General features: G+C 53.5%; 4 protein-coding genes across 4 annotated transcripts; 1 reads left to right on the top strand and 3 right to left on the bottom strand.

Moving 5' to 3' along the window:
- Nucleotides 1–432: 432 nt before the first annotated feature.
- J4E79_000507 (uncharacterized protein) lies at nucleotides 433–3,196 on the bottom strand (the record flags this gene model as incomplete). Its single annotated transcript, XM_049349423.1, has 2 exons — nucleotides 433–3,101; nucleotides 3,157–3,196. 2 exons carry the CDS (start codon nucleotides 3,194–3,196, stop codon nucleotides 433–435), a joined length of 2,709 nt encoding a protein of 902 aa, XP_049216210.1.
- A 2,199-nt stretch (nucleotides 3,197–5,395) lies between these two features.
- J4E79_000508 (uncharacterized protein) lies at nucleotides 5,396–6,093 on the top strand (the record flags this gene model as incomplete). Its single annotated transcript, XM_049349424.1, has 2 exons — nucleotides 5,396–5,687; nucleotides 5,738–6,093. The coding sequence occupies 2 exons, from the start codon at nucleotides 5,396–5,398 to the stop codon at nucleotides 6,091–6,093; spliced, it is 648 nt and encodes a 215-aa protein (XP_049216211.1).
- Nucleotides 6,094–8,762: 2,669 nt separating this feature from the next.
- J4E79_000509 (uncharacterized protein) lies at nucleotides 8,763–10,223 on the bottom strand (the record flags this gene model as incomplete). Its single annotated transcript, XM_049349425.1, has 4 exons — nucleotides 8,763–9,400; nucleotides 9,454–9,627; nucleotides 9,685–10,009; nucleotides 10,068–10,223. The coding sequence occupies 4 exons, from the start codon at nucleotides 10,221–10,223 to the stop codon at nucleotides 8,763–8,765; spliced, it is 1,293 nt and encodes a 430-aa protein (XP_049216212.1).
- A 995-nt stretch (nucleotides 10,224–11,218) lies between these two features.
- On the bottom strand, nucleotides 11,219–14,371 carry J4E79_000510 (uncharacterized protein; the record flags this gene model as incomplete). The annotated part of the gene is made up of 6 exons (XM_049349426.1): nucleotides 11,219–11,703; nucleotides 11,758–12,565; nucleotides 12,618–13,210; nucleotides 13,260–13,426; nucleotides 13,472–14,123; nucleotides 14,173–14,371. 6 exons carry the CDS (start codon nucleotides 14,369–14,371, stop codon nucleotides 11,219–11,221), a joined length of 2,904 nt encoding a protein of 967 aa, XP_049216213.1.
- Between the last annotated feature and the right edge of the window lie 592 nt (nucleotides 14,372–14,963).

Raw genomic sequence — 14,963 nt, forward strand, 5'->3', positions numbered from 1 at the left:
TTCAAACTTCATACCACAGAACAAAGACCTTGTTGAAACAATTTCTTGATGTATACAATTCTTGTCTTCATCTCTATGCATTCATCGTTCTCGTAAATTACTAGGCTCATCTCATATCTAGCCCTTTCCGTATACACATCATTTGACCTCTGAGGAGGAAGACTCCGCTTCCTACAACCCCTCGTCTATATCGCTCTCATTATTACCATACTATACATTCCGTGAACTTCGTTCTATTCAAATGAAGTTCCTTGCGCCGTCATGCCCAAATGCCGTGATACCCATGAATCCGTAATGTGCAAAACAAAATATCCTCCAAACGCCGATGCTAAAATTCGATTGTGTTGTGTGAAACTCGTGAAATACGAGTATAAATGTGTGCGATCGTGAAATGCGTTTCGTTCGTCGTGTACGATCGATGCTGCCAGAGCCTTAGACTTGACTCGTCCAGCTCTTCCTCTTGTTGTTGTTCTGCTCTTCCCAGATAACAAGTTCGCGGCCACTCCTCTCTCCACCACGATGTACGCGGTCGATGCCGAGATGCTCGAGACCATCGCGTCCGACGTGAATACCGAAGCCGTAACGAATCTTCTGTGGGTCGGTGTAGGAGTTGTGCTTCTCGTTCTTGCGTTCCTTCCTCGTCTTCTTGTCGCCTAGGGCGGGTTCTGCAGCTGGCTCGTTGCGCAGATTGTTGCGCGAAGGACGGACGAGCGAGAGAGCGGACCGGGCCCATGTGCGTTCCGCGTAGGTGGATCCCATTAGCCTTGCGACGAGCTCGGGCTTTGTCTGTGGGCGAGAGAAAGCGCGGTCGGCGAGGATGGGGGATTGGTAGACCCAGCTGATTATCTCGGAGAGCGTGTTGCTGCGGTGAGGAAGGGCGGCTCGGCGACGGCCTGGGATGAGAGCGAGGAGGCTGACGCCGTAGAGGGCGAGGAAGAAGCAGAGGGCGTAGTATCCTGCGAGCTCGGCTGCGACACGGACGACGTCATCATTGCCGTAGTATTGCGTCCAGAAGCAGCCTCCAGCGAGGATGGGAAGAGTGCAGGATGTCAACGAGACAAAGGACAGAACAGCTGTTTGCCAGTGTCTGTTCTCGAGTGCCGCCAAAGTGGCGGAGAAAGGTAGGCGGCAAGCATAGTCGACCAGAAGAGAGGCCTCAGCGGTAGCTCCGCCTTTGGAGGAGAGCGCCATGTAGGGCTGAAGCACCCGGAGAGAGTAGTCCAGAGACAATAGAGCCAAGAAGAGGAAATTGGCGATCAGAGCCGGAATGAAGGAGTAGAGGAAGTTTGACGCGGAGAAGCCGTCTGCGCCAGTGCGAGCGAAGACCTGGGGCAGGAATCCAAGGCGGACGGCGCTGTTGACAAAACTAACAACGAAGAAAGCGACCAGCAATACAGTGGCAATGACGATCCACGCAATGACCGAAGTGTCCTTCAGGTACCAGGGAAGGAATCGTAGCCGCACGCTGGGATTGCGGATGTCGGTGCGGATGGTGAAGTCGTTGCCCTGGGTCGGGTCGAGGTTGGTGCGCTCAGCTCCCTTCTCAGTGATACGTCCCTCTTGAACTGAGAACCTCCGAATCCCAGCACCCTCTTCGCCGATACCGTAGAAGACGTCGCTGGGTCTCGTTGTAGTGGTCCAATATCCAATGCGGTCTGCGCGGTTGCTAACCAGATGCCAGTCGCCCTTCTCAAATGTCTCAGAGTTGTTGTAATCCGTGAGGTTGTTCGAGCGCTCAAGAAGCGAGATGATATCGGCGAGAGATCGAGGGTCCCATTTCAGGCCAGTCGGGTTGCGGGTCAGGAAGAGCAGCATGTAGATCAAGACGGCAATCAGCAGGATGTAGAGAACAACAACGGTCCAGACAACGCCCTGAACGGCTACCCATCGCCAGACACTGCGGCCCACGTCATATCGTACGTTGTAGGCGGAAGCAAGAAGGGGTATCGTCCAAGTAAACAGCCATGACACGAAGAAGAAAACACCGACACCGGGGTGTCCGGCGCGGAAATGCTCAAAGTTAGGCCATACGAACTGCATCGGGTACAGTCGGAGGAAGACAGCCTCAGAGCGCATGTGGAAAGAGTCCGAAGCCATGGAGATGAAAGGTATGAGGCGCTGGGTAGCGGTCTGGATCTGGATGAGCCATAGAAGTAGGAGCATTCCTAGGAGGGTTGGGAGGTATTCGAAGACAAAGTAGCGGTTGTCGCCAAATGCGTTGTAGTCCCACAGGCCGTTGCCATCGTTGCGGTTGGAGTAGACGGCAGAAAAGATCAAGGCTGCAAGCATTAGAAGACACAAGAAGATGTAAAGGCCTAGCCAGAATGGGCGAAGGATAGCCGGGAGGAAGTGCAGTGGCGCATGTTGGGTATGTGCTACGAAGACGTCGTTCTGTGTGCGAGAAGGAGATGGTGAATGCTGGGGCCTGTACTGTTGGGTTGGGTGATGTGGGTCGTAAGGCTGTGTAGTGGCCATGGGTGCTGGGGCTTTCGCAAGCGGTGTTGACGAATTCCTCAGGGGCTTCCGTGGTATTTGTTGTGACATCCTTTGTTGTGTCCGCTGTTCCTGCGCCATGTATCCCAGGCCATTGTCGTGGACAATCCTGTCGACGGGGTAGTCATCTTCGTCCTCTGGTCGGACCTCTGGGTATATTCTCGATCCTCGGACCTCTTCGTCGCGTGTGAGTTGGTCGATGGCGAATCGAATGTAGGGTGTGGTATCCTGGCCGGGTGTGGTCACCTGGGATTCGGCGTCCATGTTGTATGACTGGGAGCGCCTCGCGTCTCGCGTGTCTGGTCTCGACTCCTCTGCGATGGTAGACACAGCAGGCGATTGAGGGCGTCCGTGTGTGAAGGAAGGCTGAGGCTGCTGTCTTGGGACACCAACACCTCGCAGAGACGTTATCGGGATGTCAGTGTGTGGCACCAACTGCTCATGACTCTGTGCCGGTGTGCGGGAGGAAGGCGGTGTCTGGTAGAGAGGCCTGCGCTCGTCGCTCGAACTGGACGCGTGCTCTGACGCGCTGTAGTAGCCCTCAGAAGCAGCGAGGGAAGCAGCAACGCTCTGCTGCGAGGTTTGATGGGATAGTTGAGGCTGCGAGACTGAGACCTCTGTCAGCATGATGCGTGTCTGGGATGGCTGGTGCAGCTCACCTACCGTTGGTTTGCTTGAGTTGGAATTCAGGCTCCACACTCATGTCTTCTTCGGTACACTAGTCAAGTGGAGCTGTTCAGGAATGTAGCATTATGAAGATATTTTGGCGGTGGGAGTGGATAAGTTTTCTACTCGAGATGGCGGGTGCGTGCAACTCTACCAACCACCCGAATATGCGGAGGCTGGTCTCATCACGGCTGGGATCACACTGGCGCGACGCATGTATCAGGTACTCGTTGGAACCGGGAATGAACAAGTTTCTCGCGTCTACCACATATCATTCGCCGGATCATGTTGCGGTATGCTTGCTGTGTTGTCACTCGAGATAGCTGCCATGCTTCCCCGCGACGATGATGTACTAGCGCCAGCCGCCAGCCTCAGACGAGACCGGGAGGCTCGTGCGCACGACACGTCCATTTCAACGCGACATCCCCACGGCGAACTCCATCATGGTCCCTGGTACACATCAAGCAATGCTTCTTAGCTACATTCTTTACCACGAAGTATCTTGCAACAACTTTTTGCGACAACTTTCTTCTGTAATGATCCTGCCTACTCTTTTCACCTGCCGTCCCGGTCAATCAAACTTACCTAGGTAGTCTTCAGCCATCACAAACGCTTCACTCGGGGCCGACTCTAATGATTTTACAAACCGTGGAGCTGCCTGCTCTTGAACACTCCGATAACACAGCCCGCCTGGACTGATGTGTCGACCGCGATTCCACGCTTAGCCTCCTAGCCTATTCCGGCAAGCGCAGTGCGCTGTTCACTGCTCAGGGTTCCACATGGCTATCAGTCTGGACTCAGATGTTCCAACTACGTAATATTGTCTCTACCTGATGCCCGTGCCATCTGGAGTACCAACACAAACTTTCAGTGACCTCAGCCGTCGGGAGCGGAACTAACCCGCCAAGCGAACTCTTTGCGGCTGGGGTACCCGAGCAGCCGCATCGTCTCCCCAGCTCGGCGAATACAGGTCTTGTCGCATCATGTCGCGAGTCTGTATCTGCGGAAACGACTTCTCAGGCCCCGGTCAGACTCCAGAAACCTCTCGGGGCAACGTTGGCTCCTGCTGACATCTTGTGGGGTCGACGCGGGCTACTGTTGAGAAACGGCCCCATGCCCTAGGCGCGGCCTGGTAGTCATTTCGATTAAAGACGCCACCAAAAGGGGATGATTTTGCGATTGCAACTCAGCTCCGCCGCCTTAGGTGGGCCTGAGGTTTAACGCTGGTCATTTGATCGAGTGTCTCAAGAGAATGAAGACAATGAGCTTATATCTCGTCATGTCTTGTAGCAGGTGTGGTAAGGCCATCGTACAATCGCGTGTACTTTCCGTCATACACACCGTTCCTCCCGCGATGGGAAAATGCTGTGCTGAGGCTCTGGCGCTCAGATCAATCCCTGCCACGGGGTACGGGTCGGGCTCTAGGCTCGTCAATCCTTCGCTTACTTCCCTTCAGCTGCTAACGCGAAGTATGAACAAGCTTCTGACATGCCACCAAAATACATCACATATCGCAAGCCACCATAGGGCAGAGGGTCTACCATACCCCATTCGATCACGCGCCGTGTTCGATTGGTGGGTGTTGTGTGCGGTGTCTTCCTGCGGTGTCACCGATCAGGTAACGCCTCGTTCAGGCGTTCCTTGTGCGTGCTTGGAGACATGGAGATACATGTTTGTCGGAGTCCGTGTGCTGTTCATCGCTGAAGTAGCTGCTCTTTGCCCCGTTCTTTGCGATCTCCACTGTCTTCTTTCTAGTGTCGGCTGCGTTTACTCTTGCTTGATCTCATCTTTGCTTTTGCGCCGTTGGGTTCGCAATAATACACTTCCCTTGGACAGACATATCCAAAGGCTTTATTAATATAGGACGTACCCTCAGCATGTCTAACTCATCATTCTACGACTTTCACTGCCCGACCGGAGGCAAGTGGTAAGGAGGATCTCAGACTTCAGAGCGGCGCAGATACTAACAGACTATAGGTACGCTTGCTCTACTGGAAGCAAATTCGTCGGTTGCTGCGGAGCTAATCCTTGTGTCAACGGCTGCCAGCAAGGAAACATCCGTGCCGGTGGCTACAACATCTCACATTACGGCGAATGGCCAGGCGCTTCTTGTTCACAAGGCAGCGATTTCTACACATGCAGCGCAGGAGACTCTTTCTGGGGATGTTGCAAGACAAATCCATGCGCAGCGACCCCACCGGCTACATGCGCCTCGGGAGACCTAACACCTGCCTTCATGGGTCAGCCAGGTGAATTCAGCTTCTATGCTTCAGATGTCCCGAGTCCAACTCCAAGCGAAACCTCAACTGGAAGCCCCTCGAAGAGTAACACTGGCGCCATTGCTGGTGGAGTTGTCGGAGGCGTCGCCGCTCTTGCCATCATTGGGTTGATCGCCTTCTTCGTCCTCCGTAAAAGACGCAACAAGAAGTCTACCGAAGGCGAAATGGGCGCAGCAGCCATGGTCCCAATGATGAACAACGAGAAGCATGACCACAACAGGCACTCATCACATTTCAACGGCCAATCACGTACGTTCTTCTCGATGATCCATCTTATAGTATGCTAACATCCCCGACAGCACCTCCTACATATACCTCTCCCGTCCAAGATCCTTACCAACAAAACTACCCAACCAAGGGCCATCAATCATACGTCCAATACGCCAGCCACGCGAGCGAACCTCAAGAGCTTCCGGCAGAGGTTTCTTCGTCCAACCGATACTCTGAACTGCCTGCCGGCGCATCAGGTGTTGTAGACACTCGGCGATTTTCTGAGCTTCCTGCTGAGGCACGGCCTGGTCCCTCTGAGCTGGAGTCACCACAGACCTCACCTATGCCGGTGCAAGGCGAATTTTCCAACGACAAGACGAAGCGAGCGAGCCGAGTTCAAGGGTTGGGCGTAATGACCGAGGAAGCATCGTTGTCAAGGAACTAGTTGGGGAACGACAGTCCCGTATGATTGAAAATAATTTACACTCGATCCATGCTGTTGTAATTGGGGGGTTCCATTGTAATCTGTGTTCGCATATCATACCCATTCTTACCCACCAAATGCATATACACCATCTAAGAATAACGATGTTGAAAACGTAGAGAACTGAGTTTGAGGTATATTGAGATTGCACATCTCCTTTCTTCAGACAATATTGTAAGGCCGCTCCTGGGCTTACTCTTACCTAATCCCACGTGCAGCCAAAACGAGCCGCATTTAGAACACGAAGACCGCCTTCCACTTCGCATCGTCTACGCAGCCTTTTCGCAACTGTTCCAATATGTGTACTCATCTTGCTTCCCCGCGGCACGCAACGTGGTAGTTCGTACTATCGGAGTGTGCAATCCACAATCCCGGTCCTAATGTCACTTGTTCCACGATGGGGCATCTCATCGCGCGCCCACAAGCACGCGGCAGCCACCGACTGAGGTAGCCCGACGATCTTTCACGCCACATCACCCCTCCATCACAACCATCAGCCCCAAGATCTGCTCACCTCCAGTCCTGCAAGCACCACCCCTATACCACCATTCGTCAGCATTGCGCGCCGTTGCGGCGGCCATGTATGTAGCACGGCAGTGCTGCGAACACACGCATGACATCACCCGAGTAATACCGCCCCTATTGAATGACCGCATGCGCATCTTTTCTCGGCATTTTCGCCCTGAAATATTGCAGGAAAATATGCAGCGAGTGAGCAGTTTGGCTAAGAGTAGCATCTTACTACAATGATGGCTGAGCCGCAAGGCGGCGTTTGGGTCGATGTATGTGCTCTTGGGGTCCGGATCAGACTCCAGTGTCCAAGTGTAATTTCCTGGTGGCCTTTACTCTCTGCCCGTTGGGTTCGTAGTTTGAAGGTCATTGATTCTGCTGCTCCCTGGTAATACTTGCTTTTGGGATTTTCTATACAGACCCCAGCCTCGTTACTTCGAACTATGTCGCCCAATTTCGCTGAGCGACAGATCTTCTCACCTTCTTGTCCTGCTGGAGGCACGTGGTGGTCGTGTGGCTATGGAACGTAAGTAAATATGCTTTTTCCTCATACTTCCATGAGCTAACGACGTTTTAGCTTTTTCGTTGGCTGTTGCGCAAGAGATCCATGCGAGATCACCTGCGCGCAAGGAAACTTGTACCCCGGTGCCTTTGATCCAACATCATATGGAGATTTTCCGGACGCTACGTGTGGGACTGGGAGTAAATTCTACACTTGCGCCGCTGACAGTAAGTCAAAAAGCATCATTAGGCCTTGGATATATCGCAGATCCTCCAGCCAACGAGCAAATGAATCGTATTGTTTGAACGCCATATTAACACAGCGTAGAAACATTCTGGGGATGTTGTAAAACGAACGCATGCGCCCAGTCCGGTTGTCCAGATGGTGATCTTGAACCGGCAATACTTAATCGCGACGATTTACTCAGCGCTTACCATGCGACTGGTGGTTTGAAGACAGACTCGAGCCCATCACCAACATCCGCTTCCAACAATTACGCATCAGTCACATTAGCGAACGTAGCCACGACGTCAGCCACATCAACATCGAGCACGATATCCCCGTCGAACACTGCCTCCGTTGCAACCGAAGAGAAACTACCCGTCGCGGCTATAGCAGGTGGTGCAGCAGGAGGTACCTTCGCACTCGCGATAATAGCTGGATTCGTAATCTGGTTCCTATGTTCCAGGAAAAGGAAAGCCAAGACGCGTGAGAAAGAGGATGGAGCAGAGCAAAGTCTGGATATCCTACCCATATGCGTCATGGCAGAGAATCGGCAGCCAGAGTCGACCGATTGTAAGTTCACCCAAATCAATCCCTTCAACAAACCTCAATGAGCTATCTCACTAACCCATGAGAAATAGCACCACCATCGTACACCCCACCAACCCCAGGCCCCAACAACACCATTTACAGCCCCTTATCCCCTCTTGGTCATCACCCTCCCTCTTCGGTCTACTCACAAGACACGAATTTCGCTGCATACGCACCCCGCGATCCAAACCATGCTATCGAGACCCCCACTTACTACGACCAACAACACCGCACCTACCCGCACATGTGGCAACCACCACCCCAAGAACTGCCACTCACAACTGTCTCGACATCCTTCCCCACATCAGCGCTGACCAAAGCTCGTAATTCCATGTACGGAGATGTACGCGGACCATCTGAACTCCCAGGTGATGATGTGAGAAGCGAGTTGGATAGTGCAGGGCCGGAGTCGCCGGTGTTGGGCGGCATGTGGAAGGGTGGTGGGCGTGGGACTCAACGGCAGGGTTGGATGGCGCCGAGGGATTGGGGGTTGCAAGATATGCACACGAAGAGAGATGGTTCGGAACAAGCGAAATCCGTGGATAGAAAAGGGGAAGGAGAGGGAGATATTGGAGTGCAAAGACTGGGTGTGCTGGATGCGATTGATGAAGAAGTAGATGGGAGGGGTGGGATAAATGGGAGAGCTATTGAGATGAAGGAGGTTAGGGGGAGAAAAGAGGAGGGGGGATTCTTCTGAGAAATCTAGTTTTCTTCTAATCAGGCACGATGATCGTCCTAATAACGACCTTTGACTGCTTCCGATTTTTTTACTAAGCCATGGCTTTATCTTGCTAAAGCTCTCAGCTCAGAAAACAGTCCCATCACTCAGAATAACAATCGGACTACTCTTAGTCTGGGGCCTCTTCTCCTTCGCCACCTCCCTCCCTGCCTTCCACGTGCCGGCCTCCAACAATTGCGCCATACTCAGTTCAACCCCCTGCATCCTCTCAAGTACCAACTTGTACAGCTTATCCACCAGCACCAGTGTCATTGCCCTCCATTCCACAATAGCATCGTCGCCCGCCGCGAAAGAAGGAAGTCCACTCCCATCCGACGTAGCTTTGAGACCGCGCTCCAAAGACGCGGGTTTCAGTTTCAAAACACCTAGATCGACGAACAGGCCACCGTTACGGTATTCGGGGAGGGCGGTCATAGAGGACATATTCTTCCAGGATAGGGAGAGGATGCGTGTGAAGGGAACGGTGAGTGAGTAGGCCAGCCATTGGGTTAGTTTGTGGAAGGGCTGGATGAAGGTGCTTTCGTCTGCGTTGGCATCTTTAGATTGCGTCTTCAGCGTGGATAAGGGCCATGCGTCACCGAGGGCTTGTCCGTTTACCACGGTGCGGTCTTGGGGCCAGATGGGGATTAGCAGGTTTTGGAGGACGTCCCAGAAGGTGAGGATATCGAGGGTTGAGGAATCGGAGGTGGTGGTTTTCATGTAGTCTGTTTTGGGTTATTAGTAGTTAGTTTGGTGGTGGAGAGGGTGGTAGACGTACCGACGACGTTTCCTGGTCGGCCTTGTTCGCCGAAGATGGCGGGTTGGGAGAGAAGGGATTTTCCTAGACTGCGGAGGAGGTTGGCTCGGGAGTCGACGCCTAGCATGGGGTTGCTGGAGGAAATTTGGAAACCTTCTGCGAGGTCTTCGGTCTTGAGGTTCTCGAGTCCTTTTCCTATACGCAAGCAGTCAGCTACCTCGTTTAACCACCCAGCATGAATCAAGTACTTACCATCAACAATCGGCCCCCCATCCTTCTTCGCAGCAAAGCCCAGGCTCTTGAACATATAAAAACTCGCTACAGCAATACCCTCACTCCTCTCATACTCCGTCCCCGCACCAGGTTCCACATATCGCCAATGATCCCCAGCTCCAGCATCCAACAGTACCGAAACGAAGAAAAGGTCGATCAGCCGACGCGTAAGTTCAAGTTCGTCGCACCCATGCTTTTTCCATTCATCGAGAAGGTCGGCAATGCGGGGAACGCCGCCAACTTCAAAGTGCTGCCAGCGCCCGTGAGGGGGGATGGTGTGGAATTTGTCGGGGCCAAAGTCGCGCTTGTGAGTTTCAGATCAGCGTTTCCATGACAAAGTTTTATAGAATTGAAGAACAAACCTTGATGACAGAAGTCACATAATTCGCTGCTTCGCCCAGACGCTCCTCGTGCACATCAAAGTGACTCAGCTTGCCTGCTTCGGCAGCCTCTCCTACGATCTTGGCACGCTCTCGCACCGCAGAAAGGGAAAGTAGATATTTGACTTTGTCGTCCATGTTTGTGTTGCTTAAGGATGAAGAGAAGTTTGTAGGTATGCCTTATGTCGAGGAGTAGGTGTTGTCAGGCAAGTGGGGTTTAGCGCCGCACTACACCGCTTGCACTGGGCCGAATTAGGTAGTTATGTGCTACGAGGACCACTTTTACGGAAGCAACTCGTGACCATGATAAGGGCGTCGGCGTTTGCCGATGGTCATGCTTGGTGAATAAGAGGCGCTGACTACAATGGTTTGGTTTGCTTGACGATGCGCACAATGATAGTTGCGTACAACAATTGAGTTGAGAATTGAGAATATACATTTCATTATGGGTTTTCGTCATCAGTTCGCTGGGCGGCGCAGCCAAGCTTAGGATAATAGCCGCTGTGTCCATGTCTACGAATATCGGAGAGGAGTCAGCTATACACTCTCTTCTCCTGCCAACTCTTCAGCTAGTGTTCTTATGCGACAATGTCATGGTTGCACCATTCCATACCCTGCCCAATATCCGATACCGTCTCCTGCTCGTAACAACCACAAAGCCGCGTAAACAAATGCGTCCTTTTGGTCGCGAAAAAGAAACAATAGAATCAGACCTCCCTAACTATAGAGGCCGAACAGCCCGACGAGGAGCGACTGCCATCAATATGCATCAGCGCCCCACCGAGATGAAGGTAGCCGACAAAGGAAGAGAGAAAATGTAGAGAGGAGCCTGGTATCCCAGATGCAAGCGCGCTGGAGCAAGATACGAACGAAGACTCGCCCAAAGTTACCCGAAGGTGAAATAAGTGAACCTCAAATGATTGGTACACCAACGCTTTCCGATGGCATGCCATGCGCAAGAGGTATCAAATCCAGGAATTGCCAGAGACGAAGGAAACCCAAAAGCAGGTGCCACAGAGACCCAGGACTGCTTTTGAAGTGGTATGTTGAGACTAAAGGAAATACCGTGGTATCGGATGCGGCGTTGGTCATTAATGTAAGGTCAATAGAGGCGTAGAAAGGTATTAGTGAAATCAATCGTCGCTGTTGAGTGATCGCCCAGGATCGCTCGTCTGTGGTGTGCGCAGCTGGGAGGAGCTACCAAAGCTAGACAACTGCTTCTCGGGCTCCTTATGGCTGTTGGGCTTTCGTTTGAAGAAGCTCATAATCTTCCCCGTCGTTGTCTTCCTGCCGGGGCTAGAGCATGTAGGCGAGGTAGTCGTCGAGTCGCTGTTCGGAGGAGGCACCAGTGAGTCCGGCATAACTTCCCTCAGCGGAGCCCGTCCGTCCGCGTCGCCGTTCCTAACATCCCGAGGGCGTCGCTTGGTGCTCACGTGTCGCCACCAGCTCGAGTCGCGCGACACATCTGAGCGTGTGGCGTTACTGTCAGCACTCAACTTGTTGCCGGTGTCCCATTGCTGCAGCTTTGAGCCATCAAAGTTTCCATTTGCCGCCTGAGAGAGATCGACCTGGGAGTGGCTTTGTGACGACGGCTGTTGCGCGGGGTAAGGGTCGAGAACTTTTCCATAATTAGCTCATATGCCATGACGGGTCTGAAGTGATGTTTACTCACCTTGACTACGCCTGGCCTGGGAAGGAGCTGTGACTGGCCTAACACCAAGAGACTCCCTCTCCTTCTTTGGTGACGAAGACCTCGTCAAAGTGTCCTTACGGTCAGTCTTTGACCGATCGTCAGAACCTGAAGCTTGCCCTTTCTGTTCGGACGAGTTTGGTGTCTGAGTCACCAGGATCGCAGTGAGGCTGGGGTCTCTACTTCCTCGTCTCGACGAAGTGGCATTCTCAGCAGAGCTCATGGCTCTTTGGCCAGGAACAGCGGTCGTTGAAGATCGCCTTGAACTTTTGTCAATAATCGAAGAGGATCTTCGTGATTCAGCTGTCGCAGCTTGAATGGAGCGTATGGAGCCTGTCGATCCTCGTCGAGCCGCTTCTTCGGGAGAAATGGTTTTAATGGCACTCAGAGGTATCTTTATAGCGGGCTTGCTAGGCCCTCCAGACAAAGGACTTGGGCTCGGATCGACGGTGAAACCAGATGACAGGTAACCAAGATTCATACTCTTGCTTTTCCTTTTTCTCTGTCGCTCTTCATCGATCTTGCTCTCCCAAACACCCTTATTGATCAGGATCTCGTCGACAGCAAAGCGCATCGCCGGTAAGATGTCCGTGACGGCTTCGAAGAGCGGCCTCGCGAAGATGTTCATGAAACCAATTTGGGATTCGCCAAGTTTGATGACGTCTTCCCGGACAGGTGGGCCACCGAACAAACATGATGGCATAGCCAGCTCCTCTTCCATGAGTCCTTGGTTGCTAAATTCGTCCGTCAGGATGTTGGCCCACCTGGCAGCGGTGTCAAATTTGCGAGCCTAGAGTATGTTAGCTTGCAGTGCGCCAGAAAGACAAGAACTCAAAACTTACCACGTTGCAGATGTCTGCGCACTTGATGAGCAGTCCACATGTCAGGTCCTTTTGTTCTTCCTGTACTTTAGCACTCCATCCGTCGACCACGCCCTTGTCATGCGCAACCTTCTGCTGCAGGTTACCCAGGTCGCTCATGTACTTGAAATGGAGGCCCATGTCTGTCGCAAGTATATTGTTGATCATGAGCTTGCGCATCGCAGCATCATTGAATGCGCTCGGCCAATAACGGCGTAATATTTGGGAGTAAGCAGCGCAGTGGAATGATTCTAGGACGGATCGATCGTTGTACAACTGCGCTAGCGGTGCGTTCAATGCGACTAGAAAAGCGTTGTTGACTCCTGGATGGCCAACATCATGTCCAATGGCGGATATCAGAAGGGTAAGCGCGTCAAAGGGCTTGAGGAGCTCAGCGATTGGCGATTTCGGGGTGGACGTGTTGGACGAATCAGAAGGATAAGGAGGCAGGGTGCCGATTCGGACGAGGAAGTGGAAGAGAGCTTGGAGCACGTCGACAACGTGACGGAAGTTGTGGTACTTGACGAACTCGTTGTAGGCAGTACGGCTGGCCAAGAGAAAGACGATCATCTCGTCTACGAATCGGTCAGCAAGTAGCAGGGTTCTGGCATAAGCCGCACTTGCCTTCGGTTATCGCCCATCTTTCTAATTCGGGCATTTGTAGTGCATGCTTGAGCATGACGAAAGCGCCATAGAGAAGCTCGTCATCGGTGTAGTCGTGCGCGGAGAAGGCCCAAGTACCGATGGCGGCTTCAACGACGATTTGGCGATCTACGTCGAGATGGAAATCCCTACTCAAGTCAGTGGCGGGTCGCATAGTCACCGTTTGTACATACGTAGATTCAAGCGAATCGCCTACTGTCTCCGGATTACAGATGCCAGTCATGAGATTCGACACCATCGCCTCGCGCAGATATGCGTAAGGCTTTGTGTCGTCTACTCCGACCCAAGACAGCTTCCGATTGCGCTTAGTAGTCAGAAAGCTTGCTTCTTCTCGAGAGAACTCCTTCTGTAACCGATAGGCATGGACGGCTAAGCCAAGCATGCGATCCCTTGACATTGGACTCGTCAGGACGTCAACAGCGCCGGCATCCAGGTATCGCGTCAACCGAACAGTGTCGCCGAGCGAGAAAGACACTTGTAGTCCCGGCGAGGGCAACGGGCCAGCTGAGGACGGCTCTTCGGTGCCCAGACCGGACAACATGACCACAGGTACGACGAGTTTGGAGAAGTTCCGTGACGAGATCTCGGAGGATATGTGGGTCAGTAGGTGCATGGCGTATATATCGTCGGGTTCGCTCGTATCTAAACGTGTGAGGCGCGAGGATGTAGGCGAGGGCGTGCGCGGCTCGCGAGAAAGGCGCTTCATGCGCTGTTCTTCATCGTATGGTATGTCTATTATGACGAAAGTAGGAATGCTGGCTTTGGTGGACTCGACGAGCTGGGTGATCTTCTGTAAGCAGGCCCTGCCGGTGCTGCAGATGTGTACTACGAAGTGTATTAGTAAAGGCGTGGGCGATGGAAGAGGACGGACTACCTTCGCTGGAAATGGACAGCATCGCCTCGACATTGTCGTGCACTTCGCGCGGCGACGTCTTTCCGATAGCAAAGTAGCTCTGTCCTACATTGCCAGTCGTGGTTCGCGCGACGAGCGACTTGGACAGCGTCTCCTTCCGCACGTGCTCGTCGTTGGCCCGCCGGTCAATGTAGACAACATTGCACGCGCCATGTTCCATTGTCTCCGCCTATGTGCGGCGACCAGACAGCACTGGTCTCCAGCGCAGAGGGGAGGTTGTTGGGGAGGTGTCGCAAAATGGGGAGGACGGGTGGTCGCAGAGAGACGTCTGAACGGGTCGGACAGCGTCACGGGAGAGTGCGAGGCGGAAGCGTGGTGGATGGGGTGCAGCCGAGGGCCAATTGGCGGTCGTGAGCGCAGTGGCAGTGGACACAGGAGAGCAGCGGACAGAGTCGAGCGTCCAGAAGCGTGGGGGAGCGCAGAGATGGGACGGCGGGAGTGCGCCGGTTGGTCTGAGATGCACTCTGAAACGACGACGTCGGTGGAAGCCCCAGGGAACCCGGCGAGGCGGCGAGCGGCAGCCAGTGCACACGACACTAAAGTGCAGTGTTTATTGTATACGAGGAAAGCGCAACGGGTGGATGCGACGAGGAAGGCGGGAAGCGACGTGGGAGGGCAGGCGCGACGGCGGGCGGGTGCTGGGCGCGGCTGCCTCTTGGTGTCTCTCACTCGGCGCGCGCGCAACGGGACGTGTCGAGACTCGAGCAGCGCAGGCGGCGTCCTCAGGCGATGGCTCGCAGCGTGTTTGGGGA

Source organism: Alternaria viburni (assembly GCF_023758015.1).
Source record: "Alternaria viburni strain BMP 2772 chromosome Unknown scaffold_1, whole genome shotgun sequence".
In the NCBI taxonomy this organism is placed as follows: Eukaryota; Fungi; Ascomycota; class Dothideomycetes; order Pleosporales; family Pleosporaceae; genus Alternaria; species Alternaria viburni.